Source organism: Podarcis tiliguerta, assembly GCF_965153285.1.
Source record: "Podarcis tiliguerta genome assembly, chromosome: 1".
NCBI lineage: Eukaryota > Metazoa > Chordata > Lepidosauria > Squamata > Lacertidae > Podarcis > Podarcis tiliguerta.
This window is the reverse complement of record NC_139534.1, coordinates 85,356,388-85,381,427: the sequence shown is the minus strand read 5'-3', so window position 1 is coordinate 85,381,427 and position 25,040 is coordinate 85,356,388. Positions and strand designations below refer to the sequence as shown.

At 44.6% G+C, this 25,040-nt stretch overlaps 1 protein-coding gene across 15 annotated transcripts in view; it reads right to left on the bottom strand.

Annotated features, from left to right (window-relative positions):
• DGKZ (diacylglycerol kinase zeta) overlaps positions 1-25,040 on the bottom strand; it is a 141,950-nt gene that overhangs the window by 41,337 nt on the left and 75,573 nt on the right. For 11 of the 15 annotated variants that reach the window (XM_083455427.1, XM_083455430.1, XM_083455428.1 and 8 more), the window contains 4 exons: positions 5,152-5,260; positions 3,870-3,965; positions 1,573-1,650; positions 972-1,028 (listed from right to left, as the gene is read on the bottom strand). In XM_083455427.1, the coding sequence (XP_083311553.1) occupies positions 972-1,028; positions 1,573-1,650; positions 3,870-3,965; positions 5,152-5,260 (340 nt within the window). Of the gene's footprint in view, positions 1-971; positions 1,029-1,572; positions 1,651-3,869; positions 3,966-5,151; positions 5,261-7,065; positions 7,953-16,377; positions 16,449-20,034; positions 20,097-23,612; positions 23,802-25,040 lie in introns of those variants that run through there. The other 4 variants (XM_083455429.1, XM_083455422.1, XM_083455436.1 and 1 more) reach the window with 4 other exon arrangements.

Here is a 25,040-nt window from a genome sequence, read left to right as displayed (position 1 = left end):
CATTCGGAAACCAAAACTCCTGCAGCCAATCAGAAGCTGCGGAAGCCGCATTGGATGTTTGGGTTCCGAAGAATGTTTCCACACTCACTTCCGGATTTGTGACATTCGGGAGCCAAAACGTTCGAGTCACAAGGCGTTCAGGGTCCAAGGTACGACTGTAACCTTCCTCCACCTAGAATGCTATGTCTGTATGTTAAAATTGCTTGGCTCTTTAAAAATATGTTCGAAGGAAGATTCCTTTAGGTCTATATCCAGTTTGAGAGCTGGGGCAAAGTCTGTTCAGGTGAAGCACAGGTTCAAGTTTTCTCTACGAAGCTGTAAGCATGTGGATGTGTTAAAATCTCACTTCAAGTATGGACGTTGCCTGATGGTTTGCCAGTATTGATACTCATTGGCCCAGCCCTCTACCTTTCAGCACCATGGAGAGTTCTCTTCCTCTAGGGACAGAACTAAGTGGTGGAAGTATGCAGTGACTAGCCACGCACTCCCCAGCATGCACCAGTCCCTTCAGAGGTTATCACTAGTAGCTCAAGAGTAGTCAATGATGTTTTGGGGCTGCAACTCCCATTACCCCTGATCATTAGTCATACTGGTTGGTGCTGATGGGAGTTGTAGCTCAACAGCATCTGAATGGCATAACACTGGCTACCTCTGTATTAACTGGTAAATTAGTCCACTCTTTACTATAATGTATCAATAATAGATAATGGGTGGAATCTCACTGTTGTACCTCAATGTGCAAATTTTCAAAAGAAATGCTCAGGAGGGATGGGCCATAGCGTGTCTTTTACTGCTCAGACACATGTTAGCACCTCAAGTTCAGGGAGGTATACAACTTTAAACCTGGCAATGGGCAGTTTGTCACCTCAGAACCGAATGAGGCCAAAGATTTCACAGCCACCAGCATCAAAGGGTGCATGCACACAATTTCCTTGTGCTACAAATCAATAAACAGTCCACAAAGCTCTTACCTCTCGGACATTTCTTGATCCAGATTCCCTGAAGGAAGGCTTGCATCGGAAATTTATCTGTGGATTTAACAGAAAGATGGGTGGAAAGCTTTTTTTTTTTTTAATATAACATAAAATGTGAAGCATTTCTGTCCTGTGAGGACTACATTATTTGCCATTCCCTCTTTCCTCCCACTCAGTCCTCTCAATGAATAATTGAGCATATGCACATATGAGATTACTTTATATTGAGTCAAGCCATCAATTCATCTAGCTCAATACTATCTATTCTAACTGGCAGCAGCCCTGCAAGGCCTCTCACAGAGGCATTTCCCAGCCCTGCTGCTTGAAATCATTTAAGTGGAGATACCAGAGACTGAACCCAAGGCCAACTGAATGCAAAGCTATCAGCTTTGGCATCTCTAAATGCAAAAGTTATTTGCCTACAGAGTCAAGAAGGAACAAAATATGACAGAGGGAGCTTGGTTCTTAGGAATTTCTCCTAGCAGGAATATAAGCGTTCATGGAAATTGGATCCGGCAGGAATGTTCCTTTTTTAAAAAGGAGGTTGATATCCCATCTCTCCAAGCACAGCCCAGGAGCTTAACTAGATTTTACTCACTTTCTCTAGCTGTTCTATGCAGGGTGTGTGGACTACAATCTTGCAGGCAGCACACTTGCGCTTGGAGAGAGGTTTTTGCTGCAAGACAAGGAATACAAGAGGTTTACATCATCTGCGAATGACTGGCAAGCCTGCAACAAGCTCAACACTCAAATAACTGTTTGTGCATATGGAACACACAAGTGTAGGGTAAGAATGCTGCAGGTAATGGCTTCCTCTTTGTCCTTCCATCCCAATATATGCACCAGGGGAGAGGATGGAGATGGAACGGATTGTGCATGGAGTGCATTACCTCCCACTTTCGTTGGCCATAATGAAGCAAATGGAATCCAGGCACTGAAATATATTGACCGACTGATCACAGTCCCCTACCCGCAAAGCAAAGGGTGCCATCAAAGGGATAGCTGGAAATATGTATTTATTTCTATCGTTCTGTATACTTGAGGTGGATTTTCATTTTTCCAAAAGCCTTATAAATTAAAAACATAAAAACACCATGCAATCAGGGGGAGAATTACAAGCTAATTTAGGCGAATTTGCATCGAGGAAGTTTCTTCCAGCCCTACAAGATAAACATAAAGCTTGTGATTGCATTTCCGCCTGCTTCTCTTTATTTTTAAATCTTCCTGGAAAGCTTTTTCAGTGTGACTCACCCTTTTGAGGCAGCCAAAAAAGATACAGGCGCACAGTACAAAAGGGGGAGGAAAATTCTGAATTCTAATACTAGTAAGATACAGTGGCTAGAATGAATAAAACTCATTTAGGGCAGTTTGTAGAATTTGCTACTTAAAAAAAAAAGTTGGGAGGGCAAGGAAGGTCACCAAATGCTGAACAACAAGAATGCAGAGATAAGGAGTGTGTGGACATTCGGCAGAATTACCAACTTATCATCACAGAAAAACAGAAGTGTAGAGTTGGGTCCCTAATAGTCCTCTCATCCAACCCCCTGCAGTGCAGGGATATCAACTAAAGGATCCATGACCTCTTGTGAGAGTCTTACTGCCAAATAGTTCTTCCTGATGTTTAATTGGAATCTCCTTTCTTTTAACTCAAATCCACTAGTTTGGGTCCTACCCTCCAGATCAGGAGAATACAAGCTTGCTCCATCTTCCATGTGACAGCCCTTCAGATATTTGAAGATGGCTACTAAACCTCCTCTTTTCCAGGATAAACATACCCAACTCCCTCAACTGGTCCTCACAAGGCTTGGTTTTCAGACCCTTGATCATCTTGGTCACCCTCCTGCCCATCTAGCCCACTATCAAGAGTGGCAATTCATTCAAGGCGCCAGGCAGCGTTGCTACCTCCAATCTTTTCTAGCGAGTGATGCTGGGGGAAATGAGCCTGGGTCCTTATGGGCGGTATTCAACTAGGTTTTACCCAGAATCAGCCCACTTATTCATATTCATGAATTTCAATGGATCTACTCCCAGTAAAACTAAGTTGAATACCACCCTAAGGAGCCAAAGCATGTATTCTGCCGCTGAACCATCGTTCTCTATTACACATCAAGCTGCTTTGCACAGCATGACTAGTTTGCCCTTGCACTGCTGTCCCTCAAATTGTTAAAAGAATACATGGGCAGGGTGGGGGGAGGCGGGAGAAATAATTTTGATTGGGACCTTTCCATGAGCAAAGAGTTTAAGCCCTGCTTGCTGGATCCAATCCAGTTCAGGCCCTCCACCTCCAGGTTTTGTTTTTTTTAAGAGCTACAAAAGAACAACCTATGCAGCAAAGATCACATCTAGTTTGACACAGAGGCTGTTGCCTGACTGGCAGCAGTTCTTTGAGACCCTTTTAAATGGAGCCGCCAAGGACCTTCTGCACAAAAAGCTCATGCTCCACAACCAATACATTGCCCCACTTTTACTTAGACATTTTTGTAGAAATACGCTGTAAATGTGCAGGTTCTCTCTGTGCAGCTAATAACACAACACACACACACACACACACACACACACACCCCCCAAAACAATAAAGCAGAAAGGTTTCTCATGTTCATACTTCCAGATTTTGTGCTAGACACCAAATCCCACAATGTATGCTAAGTATCCTTTAAAAATCACCAGGTGCCAATACCCACTGCACAAATAGAAGTGATGTGAAGGGCCACTTTCCCCCCCCGTACACCACCCTCATTTTCCCCAAAGAAAAATATTTGCTCACATAACCTCTGCTTGATGGTGTTCTGGGATGTGCAGTTTAAGGCATTTTTTTGTTTCCTCCACTAGATGGTAGTGCAGACTCACACAAAAATCAAGTTGACCAGTTAGGGGCATCCTCTTGCCAAGACTTACCAGCATTTTTGCAACACAGTTTTGTTCCCCCACATAGCAGAAGTCCCCAGAGACATTGGTTTCAAACCAAATGTGCTCCCCGTAAACTGCAGCCTCCTGAAAGACAGAAGTAACGTTGTCATTCCACAGTACTGTTGCAGGGTCACACTCAGTTCAGAACCTAGCCACAATTCCATCCGGTCATTAGTTTCAGGGGAACTAACTTGACTCTCCACTTCAGCCCCACAGATGAACTAACAGTCAAAACTACACATTGCTTTAACCAAGCTTCTTTCTGGCAAGACTCCACCACCACACATATGCCTCGGCATCGTCCTGTTGCACATTCTGCTTCCCTGTGCCCACCAGTTTTTTGCCACTGACCTCAAGCAGGCACAAGGAAAGGATTTGGTTCAGCCTACAACCACAGAGCCTAAGACTTGCCAATCAGAAGGTCAGTGGTTCGAGTCCCGGCAACGGGGTGATCTCCCGTTGCTCGGTCCCTGCTCCTGCCAACCTAGCAGTTCAAAAGCACGTCAAAGTGCAAGTAGATAAATAGGTACCGCTCCGGCAGGAAGGTAAACGGCGTTTCCGTGCACTGTTCACCAGAAGCGGTTTAGTCATGCTGGCCACATGACCCGGAAGCTGTACGCCGGCTCCCTCGGCCAAGAAAGCGAGATGAGCACCGCAACCCCAGAGTCGGTCACGACTGGACCTAATGGTCAGGGGTCCCTTTACCTTTACCTTACAAGCACGACATACCAATGGCTCTGGTCAATGGGAAGCATAGAATGGCCATCAGGTATAGATATGGGGGCAGGAGGGGACTTGCCAATGTGGCAGGAAATAAACATATTTCAACACGTGGCTCCCATTTGACCTTCACAGGTTAGCTTTGAGTTCACCCACATGGCAGCTTCCCATGCTGCCAGTTGATTGCTGCAATGCAGAGCACAACCAGAGCTACAGGAACCATCCTGTGGAAACTCAGGTACCATCACTCCAGAGAAATGCACTACTTGTTTCCTGTCTTTCTCCCATGGAACTCAAGGTGATACTTATAGGGTTCCATGCCATTTCCCATACAGGCACTGACCAGACCTGCTTGGCTTCAGTAAGGCTGATGTATCAAGTGACTTGACTTCAGACTACACCCTGGCCAGATACCCTTGCTCCAGAAAGCCACCTGTGTGTGGATTTGCACAGGGCAAAACTTATGCAGCCAAGCCAATGGGAAAGAACCCATTCATTATCTTTCCCTGCACACCCCCCCCCCCCGACAAGGGGAGAAGATAGAACTTACGCTCCAGTCGACAGTACTGCGGATCTCCCTGTCTGAATCGCTTCTCAGGGCTAGTGGGGGGGTTGGCTGGGCAACCAGGTGCTGGAGACCAGACTTGGCAATAGCTTTTCTGAAAGACAGGAAGAAGATTGTCCATAAAAACACCTGGAATCATATTAATCATTATTATTCCTAAATGCAGCATTTGCAAGCCTTCTGTGGGGAAAGGATGCTAAAAAGAAAAGCATTCCATGTGTTAATATCAATTCCAAAAAGCTGCCTAAAATGAGGCAGAAATTATCGGAAATCACAGAGCAGGTAATACTTACCCAACTCAGTGGTAGGCAGTAAGTTTTATTTTCTACCTTGTGGCAGTGAAAAACAGACTATTCTTCATAACTGCTTTAAGTCATGCCACACAGCAACTACTAATAAATGCCAAGTTACTGGCATGCTGAAATTTACCATGTGGATTGGGCATCATGCCACTGCAAACACCAGCCACGAAGAAAGGCACGTGGTGGTTTAGTTTAAAAAATCCAAGTGGCAGTTGAATGTATACTATTTCCATGAATCCTTCCTTCCAAAGGGGTGTGTGTGTGTGTAGCATATTCCATGAACAGATCACTATTCTCTCAAGTGGATGAAGACTAATAACACAATAACACAGGCTTGTGAGACTCCTGGGAAGATGAAACAGATTTCCTGCTGCTTCTGAAGCAAAACATTCCAAGGCTAATTGGGGTGAGAGTGGGAGAAGCAGCTGGGCATTTTAGGGCGCATATTTAAGATCACACATGGATTTTACTCTAGATCAATTCATCAAGGACAAATCACATTCGTGGTTTTTGTCCTCCTCACAATGTATATGTGTGCGTGTGTGCGCACGAATATGAACACACACACACACACATTTTTATCCCATCCTTCTTCCAAGTAACTCAAAGGCTTTTACCCTCAAAAACTCTCGGATGCAGGTGAGGCTGAGAACACACAAATGGCCTGAGTTACCCCAGTCAGCTTTGTAGCTAAGCAGGGATGTGAATCTAGCTAAGTCAAACATGGTAGCACTACACCACACACAATCAATGTTACAGTCATAAAGGTCCTTTAAAACAATTATTATTATTATTATTATTATTATTATTATTATTAATCTTTGCCACTTCTGAATGCTTTTCCTACTCTCTCTCTCTCTCTCTGTTTGTTTTTGTGTGAGTATGTGTGTTGTGAAATTGTGTAAAGGGACATTAAAGCCATACATGTCATCTTTAGTGCGCATCTTAGTACATTAATTGGTCAGAGCTGCTGCTCGTTTCACACAAAGACCTTTTACAGGAATCTGGCTCCTCCATTATTCAAACACCATATCCAACTGGCAATTCTTAGCCAAGGTAAAAGGTAACCTGCAATACCAAACGGACTTTGTGGGAAGATGCAGTAAAACAGCCAGCTCTTTGATGGAAGAGGACCCCATGAAGGATCCCTTTTTCATGACAGATCCCTTATTCAACCACATTACACCTCTATCGGGAGTAGGGAAACAGGAAGCAGGGAGGGAAGGGTCACGGCAGCCAGGAAACCAATGCAGTGCAGAGGTGTAAAATATCACAGTTGGAAACTCCCATGTTCATATCCCTGCTTGGCTATGATGCTTACTGGGTGTCCTTGGGTGACTCACTTTCTTTCAGCCGAAAGAACTCAGAATTTCTTGGAGGAAGAGCCAGACAGAAGTGCAACTGGCGGAAATGGGGGGGGGGGGGGAGACCCACTGCGCACCTGTCCTGTTCTCAGAAAGACACAGCTCAAGCGTGCTTCTTTCATAACTGATCAATCTGCAAGAAAGCACTATGGTTGTGCGTCAGGGCTGTACTGGTCCCCTCCCCTCCACCTCTACCCCAAAGAGCTTAGTACCCCTGATAAAGCCATACATACGGCAGTAGGGCTCTGCAACCTTCAGGGGAGTCGCTGCCGCAGCCATTGTGGGCAAGATCCATTCCCATGCATTTATGGGTAGTCAACGCCAGCCAACTGGTCCCAAGAGGAACCTTCCACCTCCTGGCAGCCCTCCGCGTCCTGCATGACTGGAGCAAAGCACCCGGCTTGGGGGTTTCACTTGAGCGCCGCCTCTGGCTCAAGCATCTGTAGCGGCCTTGAAGCCCGTAGGCTGCTCTGCTGTGCACAAACTCTGCTGGGAGGAGGTGGGAGGACCTGCGGCGCAGGTAATGAGGGTCTCGCAGGAGAAGCCTCAGGTCGGCAGGGTGCTGCGTGGCAGGACCGGGACAGCGCGAAAGCTCGGCTTGCAGCTCCTTCCTCTCCTGCTCTGCTCTCAGGCCAGATCCTTCAGAGCCTGAAGAGGCAGCTTCCTCACTCCAGTCGCTCTCCTCAAGCCCCTCCTTGGGGGACTCTGAGCTGGAGCTCTCAGTGCAAGGCGACTGCTTCCTTCCTTCAGCCTCATACACCTGGATGAGGCTGGCCAGCAGCAAGGAGGGCCCTATGAGATGAGTATCTATGGCGCGTACTCGCCCCCCACGCTTCTTCTGGACAGAAAACCGAGGACTCAGGCGAGGGGTCGTGGTGCTGGATCGCCTCCTGCTGGAGCTCGCCCTGCGTTTGTGCCGGGAGCCCAAGCAAGACAGCCCTTGCAGGTGAGCGCAGGATTTGCGGCGGTGTTGCGTTAGGGTGGCAGAGGGCTGGCCCACCACAGAGCGCCGCCTTGCTTTGCTGGCTGGCAGGGCCACCACACTGGTGCGCCGGGGCCCTAGCGGCGCAGTCTTCTTCCTGAAGTGCCTTTTGAAAAAGGATTCCATAGCAAATGGGGGCTGTTGACAAAGAAACCAGGTGTTTTAAATGAGGACTCACCCTCCCACCTACCTAACCTGGCCTTCAAGATCTAAATGACTAAATCATGGGGCACCCCAGACCCCAAGCACTACTTGGACACCAGCCCCGGCCCTCCCCGACCCTCCAAGCTCCAGCCAATTCTTTTTGGCCATAACCAGTCCTGTGTCAGCTTCTGACGCCCAAACAATAAGACATCTAGTACCCTCTCACTCAGTGGAGCCAAGTCACCCAAAATATCCAATTCACCACACAGCACTAGGGGAAGAGGAAGGGGGAGAAAGAGAAAGAGTTTCACTTATGGGGAGATTACTGAGCCAGAAAACTAGTACTGGTGTTATTGTTATTTGTGGCCAATCTGAATGTGGAAAAATGCAAGAACTGAAAACGGTGCTGAAATGGCTACCATGTGACAATTGGTGGTTCCCAACGCAAACTCTGAGGCACATGGGTGAAATCTAAGTGTCAGCGAGTCAACGGTTCATACTAAAAGGAGGTGCTTTGGCTCCATGGACTTTTTCTGCATCTGCTATATCCCATAACGAGCAACAAGAATTTATATAAAGACACCACCGCTTGTATATAAATATGCAAAAAAAATAGGAAGCAGCTAACCTTAAATGAGGTGTTAATGATAAAAGCTGCTCAGGCTACTTCTGTTCTATTTTAAAACAGCCTGGGCCTGAGTGCAAACAAAATACATGTTGGTTCAATCTGCTTCCTGCTTGTCAACTGTACACAGAAGATCAAAACTAGAAGAACAGAACATTTTCCATTTCGTGAAATTTAAAGCTCAGTTTAGAGAATTTGGTCCAATAAAAAAACAGCCAGAAGCAGACTAAGAATGAGACAAAAGATGACAAAAGATGCGTCTGTGAAGCAATAGCAGAGTTCTACTGATGCCTAATAATGGAACAACAGGAATTCTTTTTCTTTTATTTTTCTTTTAACTACTTGCCACTCACTGTGCTCAATGCTCAATGAATAACTGCTCAGAGTTCTAAAATACAATTGTACCCGAGGTCTCTTATCTTTCTATATCTGCAACAAGCACTCTGTTCAATCCCAAGTGTAAAGCACATTTTAGGTCCCTGTTAGTCATACTCTCTATATGATGTGAGTAAACTTCAAAAGGATTGCTTTTTTTCAAGCAACAGTAATTCTTAATAGTCAGAAGTATCCAAATCTCACTGCAAGGCTCAGCAACCATTCCAATCTGCAACTGGATAGTCATACGTTTTGTGCAGAGCAAAAATGACTCATGTTTCTTGATTTAATCTATAGCTCCTAGTTTTGATAGGATATCAAAAGATAGTACTCTGATGATATCCAGGTATCCCACACACCTGCCATGAGGCCAGTTAAAACTGGGCAGGCAGATTATGTGGAAGTTACCCTGCATTAGCATTTCTTTCAAGCAGTCACTTTCCACAGCAAGTAATTAGAGATTCCTTTAGATTTGTATTTAGCTCCTACATACAGCAATGAAAATGTCTCTGTCACTCAAATCTGGACAGCCCAATTTGTGTATTATACAATTTGTTTGTTAATTATACTATAAATACGAGGCATTTTCTAAGAGCTGCCCCTTGCACATGCTACAAAAAGTTGAGAAAGAAGCAGTGGAAAACTCTTCTTGCCTTGACATTTGCTCATGGCACTAAATAACAGTCCTCTATTACTCTTGCATTATTTGTATAGTGAAACCAGTTATACACAACGTGCCCTTTCAGCTGTCATTGTTCCTTAAGGCTGAGAACACAGCAAAGCATGCGATGTGACTCCTATAGTAAAGGTAAAGGACTTCTAGATGGTAAAGTCCAGTCAAATTCAACTATAAGGTGCAGCGCTCATGTCCGCTTTCGGGTTAAGGGAGCCGGAGTTTGTCCGCAGACAGCTTTCCAGGTCATGTGGCCAGCATGACTAAACCGCTTCTGGTACAACGAAACGCCATAACGAGTGCCGGAGCACACGGAAACTCTGTTTACCTTTCCAACACAGTAGTACCTATTTATCTACTCGTGCGGACATGCTTTCGAACTGCTAGGTTGGGAGGAAGACTACTATGACAGGCTGCTGTGTCATATTGTCCCTGTTCTTGCTGCTTCACAGTTAAAAGTTACAAGGGGGAATCCTTGCTTTTCTCCCAGATTTTGAAACCTTGGCAGAACAAAGCACTCTCCCTTAGCCTGTAGAATTCAGCCCAGATTTGAAGGAAATGTAATACCTTCAGAGTCAGCAGTAGTAAAGCTAAAACAACACAATTTTATTGGGAATAAATGCTGGCATTTTGTTCTTCAAATCTATTCTATTCAATTCAGTTTAATGGCATGTATTGTAAAGTAATTGTGGATAGGATTGCTGCCTTAAACATATATTTAAACTCGTTAATTTTTAAAAATCAGCTTCGCAGCGAGGGTTCATTGTGCCTCCCCACCCCTTCTTGTACAGCAAACACATGTGCATTAACTTTCCCAAGCACCTGAGTATTACCTGTCCCTTTGATTCTCAAGAGAATGTTATGGGTATTGGTGGTTTAATCCTTTCACATCCAGGATAGAAATGCAGTAACCTTTTTGTACCTCCTCTGCCAGCCTCCAGCACAGCAGGATAGTAATAATTTGTTTTGGGGTTTGGTGGGCTTATATACAAAGCTGCCTAACACTATCCTTTCACTCCAGCAAACTGAATGTTACTGAAGATTCCCAAGTCGAAACATACACTGAAGATCAGTAAGAGACCACACGGGGATAATTAATTCTGAATTTTAGAGCCTGTGCAGTGTGACCACAAGTAGACCATAAGGGAAGTTATGTCCCACTGAATTTGGCGAGATTTGCTCCTGAACATTGGTACGAGCGCACAGAAACATATTCCTGATGTGAATAAAAGTTTTCCCGGACTTCAGTCTGTTTGTGACAGTACAGCATGTGCTGGTATCCCGTCAGAGCTTTGAAATACTCATTATGGCATAAGCTTTTATGCACTATAGTGCACTTCAACCTGCATCTAACAGGGTAGGCTCTAGTCCATGAGGGTTTACACCACAATAAATCTGTTAGTCTTTAATGTAGCATAAGACTTAGTAGGTTTTGCTGAAACAGACTAACACAACTACCCCTCAGGAACATATTGCCAAAAAATGAGTTTCGGAACAAATCTGTTGTTCTAGTGTATTGTTTGGATTTAAGTTCATAAGTTTATTGTTTTAGTGATGTCTTCCATCTGAAGTTGACCAAGAATACAAAGTCTGCCAGGCTGGTTTTCTTGAGCTGCAGTGGGCATCACATACAGCTCAATAAAGGCAAATCCTGAGGAAGCTGGTGAGGAGTTGGGTCAATAAACTAGCTTTAAAATGCTCTGTCCTCAAGAGTGGATACCGAGGAGGAAATCTAGTGTTTCTAATTAGTTGCAGGTCCCTTGAGTCAATTCCTAAGTAGACACTTATTCAGGGTTAAAGCAGAACTCAGTTCTGGAAAATAATAATGGACTGAAACATCTTGACAAGCTGCTTTCCAGAGTTGGTTTTCACCCAATTCCATATAGCACAGTGCAGGAAAACTCTCAATAGGCATAGTAGCATTTTTTAAAAAATATATACTTTAACTAAACTCAATCCGCTTTTGTCTTAATTGCTGGCCACCCAGATTCTATATGAAGAAAAGCTGCTGATATTCCTGATGGTAGAGAGTATAGCTTCCGGGGGGGGGGGGATATTTTGCACGGTTTCCAAAACCTTAATGGCATGTGAATCAGTGACACAGATTTCAATGCCATGGCATAGAGCATTTGAGGAAGCACTTTGTTACCAAGTATCTTTAGGGCAGGTTCCATTACCTGCCCTCCCTTACCGTAACTGAACTTAATCAATGCTCCTATGGTTTTTGTGCACTGCCTCCATATGACACTTTCCAAGAGAGGTCTTCGCTAAAGGGTAGACCCAGGTATCTAAATGAATGAGTCTGTTCTATAGTTTTCTGATCTAAACACCACTTATACCTAGGACTGTGTTTGCCAGAAGTAATAATCTTGGTTTTATAGTAATTTATAGATAGGATTTCCTGTTTACCGTATATGCTGATCACCTCCCCGAGATTTCTGAGGCCCAATCAAGAAAGAGGGAAGCACTAAAATTATCTGTATACATCAAGACTGAGATCTTTCTGTTTGTAATTACTGGGGGGGGGGGGGGGAGGTTGCATTGGCCAAATATGACACCAAATCATTACTATAAAAGTTAAAAATAGTGGGAGCCAGAATGCAAACTTGCTTCATTCCTCTCGAAGTCTTAAAAGCATCAGTCATACCATCATTTAAACCTACTCTGACCCTCATTTCTGTGTTACTGTACAGTTCTTGGATCAATAGCAGAAGTCTGCAGGCAACGTTGGCAATTTGAATTTTCTCCCACAGTCTATTTCAATTAGGAGTCGAATGCAGCAGAAAGATCAATCTCAATGTATATTTCCTTACAATATGGTTCAGAGTAAAACACTGATCAATGGCGCTGTATCTTCCTCTGAACCCTGCTTGTTCTTCATGAATAATGTTGTTACTTTGCAACCAGCCTGACAATTTTTGAAGGAGATACCAGGAATACAGCTTTGCAGAGATGTCTAACAAGCTAATTGGCTGATAGTTTGTTGAGCATTCCTACCCCCTTTCTTATAAATCGGAAAACTGATAGTCATTTTCCAATGTTGTTTATAGTGGCAAATAAGCCACTCAGGATAGGCACCCAACCACTCTGCATATTCCTTATAGAGCTCAGGTGGAAGCTTTTATCTTCTCCAAGAGCTTTATTTTATTTCAAGCAGGAAACCGGGCCTTTATGTCATTATAGGAGGCTGGTTGTCATATTCAGGTAGGTTTGAGAAATCCTTACACACTGCTGGTACATGTGATTGCCCACCAAATACATTGGGAGAAATATTTAACTCAATCAGAGGCAGGAATCGAGGCTTTCTGTAGTGATCTCACTTCATTTAAACCCAAGAATTTGTCTTCCTTCTGCTACATTACTGCTAGTCCCAATTCCTGCCTTTCCTTTGTAATATTCATGACACCCCCCCCCCTCCTTCCTATCTCTTTGGTAAACAGACCAGGACTATACTCATATAATAGCTGTCAAGTGAGGACACCCCTGTAGCCAGAGTGGGGCAAACTGATGCACCACCTCGCCTCTCCAGCTGTGCTTCCCCACCCTCTGGATTTGGGGGAATTTTTGTTTGTGTGTGACATGACAGCCTCCATTTAAAGAATGACAGCTTTAAGAACAGGAGCAATGGACGAATAGAACCTCTGAAAAATTCAGTGAACAAGTCAGGACAAGTGCACAACAAAAGCCTCATCTGGGAGCCCCCCCAAATTCTGCTCACTCAAGACTTTCCCTGACTGAGGGTGGGTTTTTCATTATCACAATCATCCTGTGATCCCTTAAGCGATTCTGAAAAAACCAGGCAGTACTGATCCTTGAAGAGTTAAATATTAGAACTTTGTATTATGGGCTAGTCTACCTCAGATTCTCCTTTTGCTCTGCTTTTCAGTTTAAGTTGCGTTCTCTAGTCAGCCAGCAATAAGGAAGCATGCCTGCAGTAAAAAGTAAGAATTTGTTTATTCTGCAGTTATTATGATGAGCACAGGAGGATTGCTGAGAAGGTGTACTGTGAACCTACCATGGAGAAAGCTCACATGTACACAAAGTATTTTTATAAGTTTATAAAATGACATCTACAATGTAGTAAATATTTTACAAAGTAAAGGACTCTGTCTCACTGACTTCAACAAGTTATGCATATTTTTCTCAGCATCACTCTCCCTAAATGCTCAACCATGGTTGCATTGTAACGCACTCTTACTTTGCTTTTAAACCTGTTTTTGTTTGTTTTGTTTGTATTGGTGTTGCGATACAATATTAAAATTTATTTTTTTAGATACCTCCTCACTAATTTTTAACCTCTAAATTACAGCATAAACTAATTTGTTTGCTTTACACCTTTTGGTATCCCCCTTGTTCACTGCATCCCTAACACCCTGGCAAAACAAAACATATGCCTGTCATTTAATTCCTGGTGTTCATACTAAACTTTCTGTTAACCTGCATAATTAGCTATGTAAAGGTCAGGTTAGCAAACTCCCTGTATTACCTTACATAACACTCCCCTTTAGGAATGGGGCTGCCCCACCTATGGAGCTGAGAGAAGAGAGCTTACATAAACCAACCTGACTTTCACGTTGAACCTCAACATGAGTTTCAAACCTCCTATCAGGCTGGCAGAAGAATTCATTTAACAATCAAGACTTCTTTATGAACTAAACCCGTACTACATTTTGCCGAACTGAATGATATAATAATCTATAGTGTTTGTGTGATGAGAATGAAAAGCCTTAGGTGGAATTAAACATCATGTTATGGTGATCGTCCTGTCATGACAAACATTGCAGCTTGCTAGGTGGAACGATCCCCACAGGCTGTTCTCCTGACCCCCCCCCCCCGAGCCAATTCTGGGGAGCGTTGGGGGAGGAGAGAAGAGGGGTGGAAGCCCTTGAAAAAAGCTTTATGCTGGTGGGACTTAGGTGAATCATGCTCTTTGTGTCTCTGAAACTGTAGATATCGTAAATATTAGTTCGTGTGAAGCAAAACTTATTTTTTATTATTAATCATTATATTTATGGATTGCCATACCAGCAGATACCTCAGATACCATCACAATGTACAATGAATAATAAGCAACAAAATTACATCTGAAACTAAAACATATTCAAAACTGAAATATCCACAAAGCAACAAACCACACAGCAGCTGCTGCATATCTAATCGAAAATGGCCTATTGCATTTACTCAGAGTGCTGCTAATCCATACTGAATCTTTGCAGCGGAAATAAGAACATTTGTTGTTCTTGCATTTTTGCGTACCTGAATATGCTGCATAAAGAAGTCTTACAGAATTTATTTCTGATATCCTTAAAGTCGGGGGGGGGGGGAGAGAAAGAGAGAGCAACACGCAACATGCACACACAGTTTCTCTAAAGGCCCTGATTCCGGATCATAAGCCCTTTCACTAGCAAAGCTTGGGGCTTTGATCTGCTAATGATCTGTAATCAGGGTTGCGATAAGCTTAACTTAATGGGGCATGTTTTCCTTTCAAAAGGCAGCTGAAACTCCAGCTTAATAACCAAGCTGGGTCAAGTCACACAAAGCATGTTCCTTCCTCTCAGCCTTCTAGCAGGAAGTGTGGGTGCCGAGATCAAGTTCCACACATTTCACTGTATCTTGCCTTATTCCCTAGAGAGCTAAGCAGAGCCAGGAGAAAGTTCAGCGCAAAGGGCTGTCAACTGAGATATCCCCAAATCCAAGGAAAGTTCCAGCTTATTGCTCTGCACTGTCTTAACACCATCCCCTGCATACAACAGGCTTGGCAATCCCCAGCCACAACTCCCAACTCAGGAATCCTACAAGTCACTAGGCAGTTGACTACAAAGGCTCCAACCATCAGTGCCCCCTGTCCGTCTTTTGGTGTGTAGAATGAAGGATGTGTAAAATGTGGGTATTCCTGTGGCCCTCGCTTTGCCATTTGCCCCTAGAGTAAGACACAAAGCCTATTGTATGCAGCTAGCCTGAGACTAGTTTACTTGCAACACAGGTTAAGAGAGGTCACAGGAATGTCCATTTCTCTCCCTTCCAAAAGGCAACAGACTGCAAAGAGAGCATATTGCAGGAAGGGCAGACCCTGAAGCCTGCCAAGTGGGGTTTTTCCTATAACATCAGCTACTAGCATCCCCAGGATCAGGAAACTGCTAGAAGTACAAGTGCTATTAATAATCCCCACTGTTGACACAGGGACCTCGTGGGCTCTGCTCACTATCGCTTTGCCATCAGAACGCTAAAAACAGGCAGCCGCGGAGGCTTGGGAAGCTTGGCCGGGGATTCCGCTCCAACTCCGGTGCAGCTCACATGCCAGAGCTTTCCTTCAGCTCGTGTTTCCTTACTCCCACACCCTCCTGACATCCCAAGATGCACTTTCTCATATACGAAGCTGCCTCTGCCTCCCCTCTCGAAGATCCTCTTTCCATTCTAGCTGGGCTGTTGCATCTCCTGATCTGCAGCGGATGCACCACACAGCACTCGACCACGCTGAGCTTGCCGAAGGCATGCGGGAAGGAGGAGGGCTTTCCTTGCTATGATAGTTGCCAGGGCCTATGCTCCGCTAGATGCAGCGCACCAGATTAGATGGTCCATTTGTGGTTGAGCAGCATGACCGAAAGCCACAGTGGCTTGAGAAGAAGGAGGGTGCGCATTTCTCACAGGGTCTTCCCCTGACTCGACAGAGTTAGCTGGCCAGGCCCAGTTTCCCCTTTCATTTCCCAGTAAACGTGGCATATGAATCATACACCACATGCACCCACCTGGCACCAGAAGCATGCAGGGGATGATCCTTGAGATGCAAAGCCTCTTGAATCATCTGAGGCACTCGAGTTCTCAGTTATCGGAGAGGGACACTCAACATTTGCCTGAACAGAAGTTCTCTTTCTCTCTCCCCACCAACTGCCTTTTAACCAGAAAGGATGTGCTTGTTAAGCTGCCAAGAACTCTGAAGTACACAGGCAGTTATCACAGAAGCCTCCGCAGTTTGAGTGCCTGGCCTTCAGAGCCAAGCTTGCACGTACGTAACAGCCTTGTGGGGTGAGAGAACCAAGCTGGCTGTGCGCGAGCAGCAGCCAAGTCTTATTTTAGGGCTCGCTGAAGAACCACAACCAAGTGCCAAGGCCTGCTCGAGGAGCAGGTGTGTCTGCTCACACTCAGACTTGCTACTGAGGAAAGCAGTATTGGCAATAAATGGGGTAACAGAAGCAGTTTAACAACAGCCAACTGCCTCTACCAATGGAGGATTTCTGTTCTCTTCTGCAGCTAAACAAGACTTGCCCGGGCGTCAGGGACTGGCTGGACAATGAGACTGGATACTGAGGAGTGGGAACCAAGAGAACTGGGGTCTTGGAAGATGGGATCAGTGGTCTAGGGGAGCCTGTAACAGCTGGAAGATGAGAGTCTGAGGCAGAAGAAGCTGCAGGATTGGAGAGTGAAGAACAAGTGCAGGAGGGAGGGAAAGGTCAGGCTGGTGTAGAGAAAGGGGCTTCCACACCTCCACTTCCTCCTGCCCCCACCTCTCTTGCTGCACGGTCTCCCAGGACCAGAGGTGAGAGGAGCAGAAGTGGATTGCATGCAGGCAGAATCTTCGCCTGCTTGTGAGCAGCTCAGGTGGGAGAGGTACATAAGCTGGACCTCTCTGTTACAGCAACTGACTTTTCCTAAACTGGGAGTGTACTTTTGACAGTAAAGAGTCAATTCCTCACACTGGACATTCCTTGCCTGACGGCACCGTGACACCTGGCCAGGCAGTCATAGGGTAGTCACAGAAATAATTATCCAGATACATGTGCAGGTCTCTTGGAATGAATGTGAAAGCAGCCTCTACGCCAGAGAGGGGGAACCTGCAGCCCTCCAGATGCTACTGGACTACAGCTCCCATCATCCATGCTGAATAGGTCTGATGGGAGTTGGAGGCCAACCAAGTCTGCAGGGTCACAGGTTCTCCATCCCTGCTCTATGTGTTTAGTTCTTGGCATAACTACCTTACACACCGAAACCATCATGGCCCCTTCCTCCAAGGACACTGGAAACTGTAGTAAAGGTAAAGGGACCCCTGACCATTAGGTCCAGTCGTGGCCGACTCTGGGGTTGCGACACTCATCTCGCTTTATTGGCTGAGGGAGCCGGCGTACAGCTTCCGGGTCATGTGGCCAGCATGACTAAGCCGCTTCTGGTGAACCAGAGCAGCGCACAGAAACGGCGTTTACCTTCCCGCTGGAGTGGGAATTTATCTACTTGTACTTTGACGTGCTTTCCAACTGCTAGGTTGGCAGGAGCAGGGACCGAACAACGGGAGCTCACCCTGTCGCGGGGATTTGAACCGCCAACCTTCTGATTGGCAAGCCCAAGGCTCTGTGGTTTAACCCACAGCGCCACCCGTGTCCCTCTGGAAACTGTAATTTTGTGAAAATGCTCAGAAATCACTAATCCTCATCACAGAACGATAATGCTTGGGCTGAGCACCATTATGACCATTAAATGAATTTGAAACTGGTTTAAATTGGATGCGCAGGCACACTTAACTCACACGTGTCCTGTTCTAACAAGTCCTAAAGTACTTATGGAATGCATCAGCATGAAGAGGTGAGTGAAGACAGTTCTAGAGGAAGGGTCAAAGAGCACTGCCAACTTCCCCAGCATTTCACTATTAGCAAATATCCCTTTTCTTATTACTTCAGCATTGAGAACCCACAAAGAAGCAGCTCATATCCCCAAAGACACACAGAGAAACTCCATCCAACCACATCACGAGTAAGCTTTGTTACTGTAGAAACCTTCTGAATGGACAAAGAAATTCCATTATTTTCTTAAGCAGACTAAAGTACGGCCTCAATATCTACTGACTTATGTCTTTTGGTCTGTGACTTTCAAATCTATAATTTGAAAGACATAATCTTTAAACATATGGCACAACAATGGAGCAAACTGCCTAGGCAGGCTGTGGAATCTTTTCTAGCATTTTTTTCCCAGTGAAATGATGGATAGCCATCTATCTCTACTGGGTACAGAAAAACGTATCTGATAGTCTGACTAGGTGCCTTTCTGGGAATCTTCCAACCCTGTGGGTTTGAAAAAACAAGCCCATTTGTAAGCCTGTGCAACTAACAAAAACAAATAATACAGAGATGGTTTATTAATTGGGGTGGGTGGGTTAACAAAGCTACCCAAAAGAGACATTGACCTTATTCTGAAATACCGTAACTCCCCCTTAACTTTCCTTCTTTGTGCCTGAAGGAGTGACAGAATTTCTGGACTTGCAGACTTTTGATAAGGCAGTGAAAATATTTTGCAGCATTTTGCAGCCTTCCTGTTTTATACTTATATTTATCTATACCCCAGAGTCCTATCATAAAACTTAGAGCAGCCTTCTCCAACCTGGTGCCCTCCAAAATATTTAAATCATACCTCTCATCAACCCAAGGCAGCATGGTCGTTAGTCAGGAATGATGAGAAGTGTAGTCCAAAATAACAAGAGTTGTGGAGGCTGATTTGAACAGTTTACAAGAGGCTACCAACCATCTCCCTTCCCAAGCTCTGTTCAGGACACAGCCAGCTATCACATCCGACAGGGCAGGGGAGCATAATCCATAAAGCTATTTCATTTCTGTCCTGCCAAGCAGAATGCCATAATCCAGTCTTGACTAAAATAAGTGTGTGTGTAAAATTACCAACTCCCCTGTCCAATGAAAGTTCTGTACTTCCGAAATTTAATGTAGAACCACCTTCTGCTCTGCAAGTTGAAGCCATGAGATAATACTATCTCAAAGAGTTGCAGATAGCTCTTCTTAATATCATTTTGTGTTTGCTGGCTCCAGTCTGCCCAGTAACCATAGCTCTTCAATCTTAATGTTATGCTGATGCTAATAAGCTTTTGCCAGGGATGCAGAACCAGACGCACACAGTCACAGGAGGCAAGGGATGGCAGACTCCTGGTTCCACAGCTTTGTTCCTTATCCGTGTATCAAGCCTAATGCGCAGCAGCAGCAGGATATATAGTCTTACTACTTAGTTACCCAAATCTGGCAGAAAGGAAGACATTCTTCACATTCATGCACACACAAACATCACATAGATAACCATCTAGACTGGGGAAAACATGCCGTAAAATGCATTCACTGCCATGATTAAACAATGCTATTTACACTAAAATAAACTGTTAGAAGACTGCACAGCAATGCTTCATAGTGTGTTCATGGAAAATGGGCCCTTGTGGGCTGAACTAGACCTGCTACTCACCAGAGCCAAGCCCTGCATCCTGTTTTAAATGGCAGGAAGGAACATGAGAAGCAAGAAAGAAGGAGTTGCTCTCAACACATCCAGATAGGAAATGGGAAATGCTAAGTAACTATAGCCCAGCGCCCCATATCTGCAACAAGATGGATGGTCAAATGGTGCAACTTTCATATTTAGCTCACAGGAACATAGGAAAGCTGCCTTCTACTGAGTCAGAACATTGGTCCATCTAAGCTCAGTGCTGCCTACATCAACAGGCAGCAGCAGCTCCTCTCTGGGTTTCAGATAGTATTCTCTCCCCATCACGCTTGGAGATGCCAGGGATTGAACCTGGGTCTTCTGAATGCCAGTCTGCTTCTGAATAACAGTTGCTGGAGCTGCAGGAAGCGAGAGCACTCTTGCACTCAGGGTCCTGCTAATGGGCTTCCCAAAGGCATCTGGTTGGCTACTATTGAACAGGACGCTGGACTAGATGGCCCAATGGCCTGTTCTTATGTTACCACTCTGCTACAGTCCTTCCTCGTTACTCTCATTAAAAACTTCTGATATGCCCAAATGGCTGAAGTGACGCATACTGAGCTGAAATGATGGAAAGTGTGCATGTGTGTGTTGTGTAAATAAATTCTCCCACTGAAACAGTGCAATCCCCATTTGCCTTGGGGGGGTTTTTGGGGGTGGAGGAGTGCAAAAGGTGCTAGAAATCTTCAATCCTCCATACGAACACACGCGGCCACCCACTTCCCAAACCAACTGGCCACAACATTGGGTGCGCTATAAGCAGATACATGATCTCCCTTCAACACTCGCCTCTCCATATATTTTGTAGCTTGATTGCATTGCAGCCCCAATTGTCTGCTTCTTCAGCACCATTTAAAGATGGTCTGCTTCACAAACACAAGTTAAGTCATCATTTAGTCAATTAGATTTGGCTGGATTATAAGTTATTTATTTTATTTACTTAAAAATATACCAAAATAGCAGCTGATGAGGGCTGTGAATAGCAGTAAAACAGCACAAAGAAAGAACAACCCCCATCCAGCTTTTCACCCCAAAATCTGAAGTGAAAAATGTAGTTTCTCAGCACCATTTAATATTCATGTACCTCAACTCACAAGAACTGAACAGAGACACCCCACTATTCCCAAGGTTCTAAAGGGATGGCAAGGGGATGGTATTTTTTTTTTAAGGGCATAACCCTCAAAAGACAAAATTTAACTTGCGGGGGATCCATTTGAGATATATCTGAATGACAGAAAACATAAGAATCCAAAACTGTAAGGGAACACCCTCAGGAATAATAATAAAGGAACCCTTAACTGCCCACTTGTGTTTGATGTACAGCCTCAACGTACATTATTCTGACATTTTCCTTGCCAAAAGTATTAGCCTACTAAACTTTAAACTGGAACTATGGTAACATCTTTTATAGTGCCCCCTCCCACCTTGACATTCAGACATGTTGTTGTTTTTTTGGTTCAAAACCAAAAGGTCATCGCAGAAATGTCAAGCATTACAGTCATAAAAGAAATCCAGCCTGCCCAAGAGGAAAGAGACCTCTCCCTTTGGGCTGACGTATTTTCAAATTATGTAAAAATAGAGCTGTTCCATGCTTTAATATTACCATCTCTTTCAAATATGCAATAAGTAAATTTATACATGTATGACTGCCTGGGCACATCTGCTCCTCAACTGTGAAGCCTTGACTGCTGGTTGGAACAAAACGTTATTATGGAGCCTGACCAACCTTGCAGCAATTGGTTATGATGGCAAAACTCCTGCAACGTGTAGGAAAATAATGTAGCAACTGAGAATACAGATATTAGCTATTCTAGGTTCTTAGGCTAGGTCAAGTGCTGTGAAAACCCAATCACCTGTCGACTAGGAAGGTGAATGGCATTATTAGTTTACCTAGTACAGATGTCAGCAGTTGGAGTTCATAAACACCTTGCTCTTTGTTTGGTCAGCAGGTACCCTCTCTGTTGGTCTAGTCCTTTCCTACGGCATATGTACATGTTTATGGTTGCCATATAGGGGCCATTTTAAGTCACTCCACATGTTGGCTTCCACCAGTTAGAAAGCGACAGCTCAACATCCAGAACAGACCATTTTCGCCACTATTCTAAACCTTCAGGTTTGCTGTGGCATAGAGGAAAGTCACTTCATCCAAGCCGTGGAGAGAACTGCATGACACAAACCGTTTGCCACTCTACATATAGATTGCCAGGTGGCATGCTTTAAACAGGGTATAGTGTGGAACTACATCTTGTATAACATCTTCACATTTTGCCATAGCACACGGTACCTTGAGAAGACGAAAGCATTCTTAAGATACCTAAGCCCAGTCTGGAAAATTTCAGGCATAATGTTAAAAGGCAGAAGGCAGCCTTGGAAACTATGGGTACAGTGCTAAATAGTTTGGCTACAAGGAAGTTAACCTGTGGGAGCTCCACTTTGGGAATACAGAACCCTTGTCTCACACAAGTAAATTTAGACGCGCTTCGCCAGAGGGACTTGCTCTTTACAACTGGTCTGTGTAAGGAAAGCAGCTGTTGGTTCACAAATCCCTTGACAGAACAGAAGATGGGGAGGAATTTTTTAAGGAGTTTCTTTCATATTTTTTTCCAGCATAGAATCTGAACAGGCGAAAAAACAAGGCTCTGCTGCAGTCCCAGGTCTGTGATCTACTGATAAAAAGAAAAGGCCACCACTGTCTCCCCTATGATTGGGGACAGAGACCCAGATGCAAACTCTGAAAAAACTGCTGGGGACCCTGCTCAATAAACCACACAGGACCTCTGACACCCTCTTGCCAACCTGCCTTATTCAGCAGACTAATACCCAGTGAGGCTGCATTAAGCAGACAAGCCTGTCCTATTACTGCTGCAGCTGTCCTCACCATCTCATCCACTTGCCAGTCACACTATCATCTGGGTTCACAAGACATTTTTTTTAAGATGGTGAAGTTCTTATGGGTGACTTAACATTCGGTCCTCGTTTCTTTGCAGTGAGATGTCTGTATGAATCAACCCCCACCAGGAGCACTAAAAATTGCTAAGGTACAGCACAATGTCAGCATAATTGTTTTCTCCTAACCAGATAACTCAGGTTCTCCAACATGGATGCAGGTGCATACAAACACCTCACGTGTGAAAATAAAAACCCAAGGGGTAAATGCAAAAGCACACTGCCCTGTGCTAACTTCTATTCCCCCGCCTCGTGAAACCAAGCTCAGCACATTCCAACATATTAAAGGCAACCTTTGAAGGCTACACAACATCCAAACACAACTAGTAAATTGGCCTCAAGTTTGTTGCAATAAAATAAAAATGAAGTCACTTTGCACCTCCAGTCTAAGGAAACTCTCTCTCTTTCAAGGCCAGGTTCATAACAAAGCAGAGAGAAGATGGAAAACTCTCCCCCCAAGCTGGAAACAAAGGGGCCCCTAGCTGCAAATCCCCGCAAACCTATGGTTACAAACGACACAGAACTGACCCACAATAACACTCCCTCCGGAAGCTTCTGAAACTACTGTTGAGCAGCTTCCAGCAATGTTTAACCCACCCAGCAAAGGATCTCATCCTGCTCTCCTGCCATGTCTCTAGAGTCACAGGGTGAGGCTATTTCACACAGAGATCCAGCATTTCCCTTCCCGCTCTCAAAAGCGCCTCACTTCCTCACCCTGAATGGCAAACCCTAAGCAAAGAACGGTTAAACACGGGGTGGGGGAGGAAGAGGAGGGGACGGGCAGAGCCTTTGTGACCTGATCCGAAGCTGAAGGGAGAATTCTTGCAGGTGAAGAGGAGCCTGGGTAGCAGCTGCAGGAGGAAGAAGAGAGGCTGCCAGCCCTGAAGAGATTCAGTCCTAGTTTGGAGAGAGAGGTCTCTGTTTATCCCACTGCCTCCTCCCCATGCTGCAAATCATGACAGCCCTTTTTAAAATAACCAACAGGCACTTCCTCCTACGGCTGCTATGGGGGCGGCTACCTCTAAGGGGGCGGGGAATGAAATGAGTGAGTGAGTGAGACACAAACACAAACACACTTACTGACCCCAGCTAAGTTCAGCGTTCAGACAGCCCTTGCAGAACAAGAAGCACACAATAGAGCTATATTACTCAGAGGCCAACCAGCAAGTTTTTATTTTATTAATTCTGTCTTAACACACATACACACACACAGTGCCAGGGGTGGATGGCAAGAGAGCATGCAAACAATTCTAACTTCACACACACACTTTTGATTCTGAAGTATTTTATTGGCCAAACTTTTTAAAAGCGTTGCATACACATCCCTTAAAGGGGACTCAAGAGAATCCTGATCTCTTGGGAAGACACCTGCACTGACCCACTTCTGCTTCAGTAAAATTGCACTGACCCACTTTTGCAACTGCAAAAGGTCACTTTCTTCATTGCCTCATTTCCTTCCCATCCAGGCGTTTCTCTGCTTAAAGAGACCTTGCACTCAGTCATAAGCTTTCCTTATCAGTGACATATCTATCAAATAGTGCAGACAACCATATTGGACCATTAGGAAAACACCTTAGTTTTATTGCTTGGTTCTAATCAGGGCACTGTGCCACTGTTGCTGCTTCAGTTACCTGAGTGAAGAGTGACAAACAGTCCCACCCACGGTAGTCAAAGCAAAGTGCCACTGAATGATATTCTACTCCATCATGATGACAACAAAAATTATTTCCCTGAGTGATTTCCCGTGCAAGCTGGGAACAGCTATTGCACTTGATACAACTCGTTTAAGTTGAGCCCTTGATATCTTCTCACGTGGAATGTACATACAGATGGAACTGCAGATGGAAGGGAAGCTGATAAATTTTACAGAGGTAGATTTGCATTTCTGCTTCCTCAGCACAAATATGCACATTTTCCAGGTCTGATTTTGCACAACGTTTGTGCTATACAGTACTGCCTCAAACTTGGACAATGGAATTATGGGAAGAATCTTACAAGTCACACCTTTACTTTGTGAAAGTGAAAGATGTGAAACACACATGCATGCATTAAATCAATAAGATTAATTTGTGAATACACTGGACACATTTTTTAAACACGTAGATGAAAGCAGCTTTCAACAAGCTTTAGTTTCCTTTTGCCCCCCTCCCAACAAAAAGTAGATCTATCAAAGTTCACTACAATCTTCCCCTTAACTAAATAAAATACATATTACAGGATCATC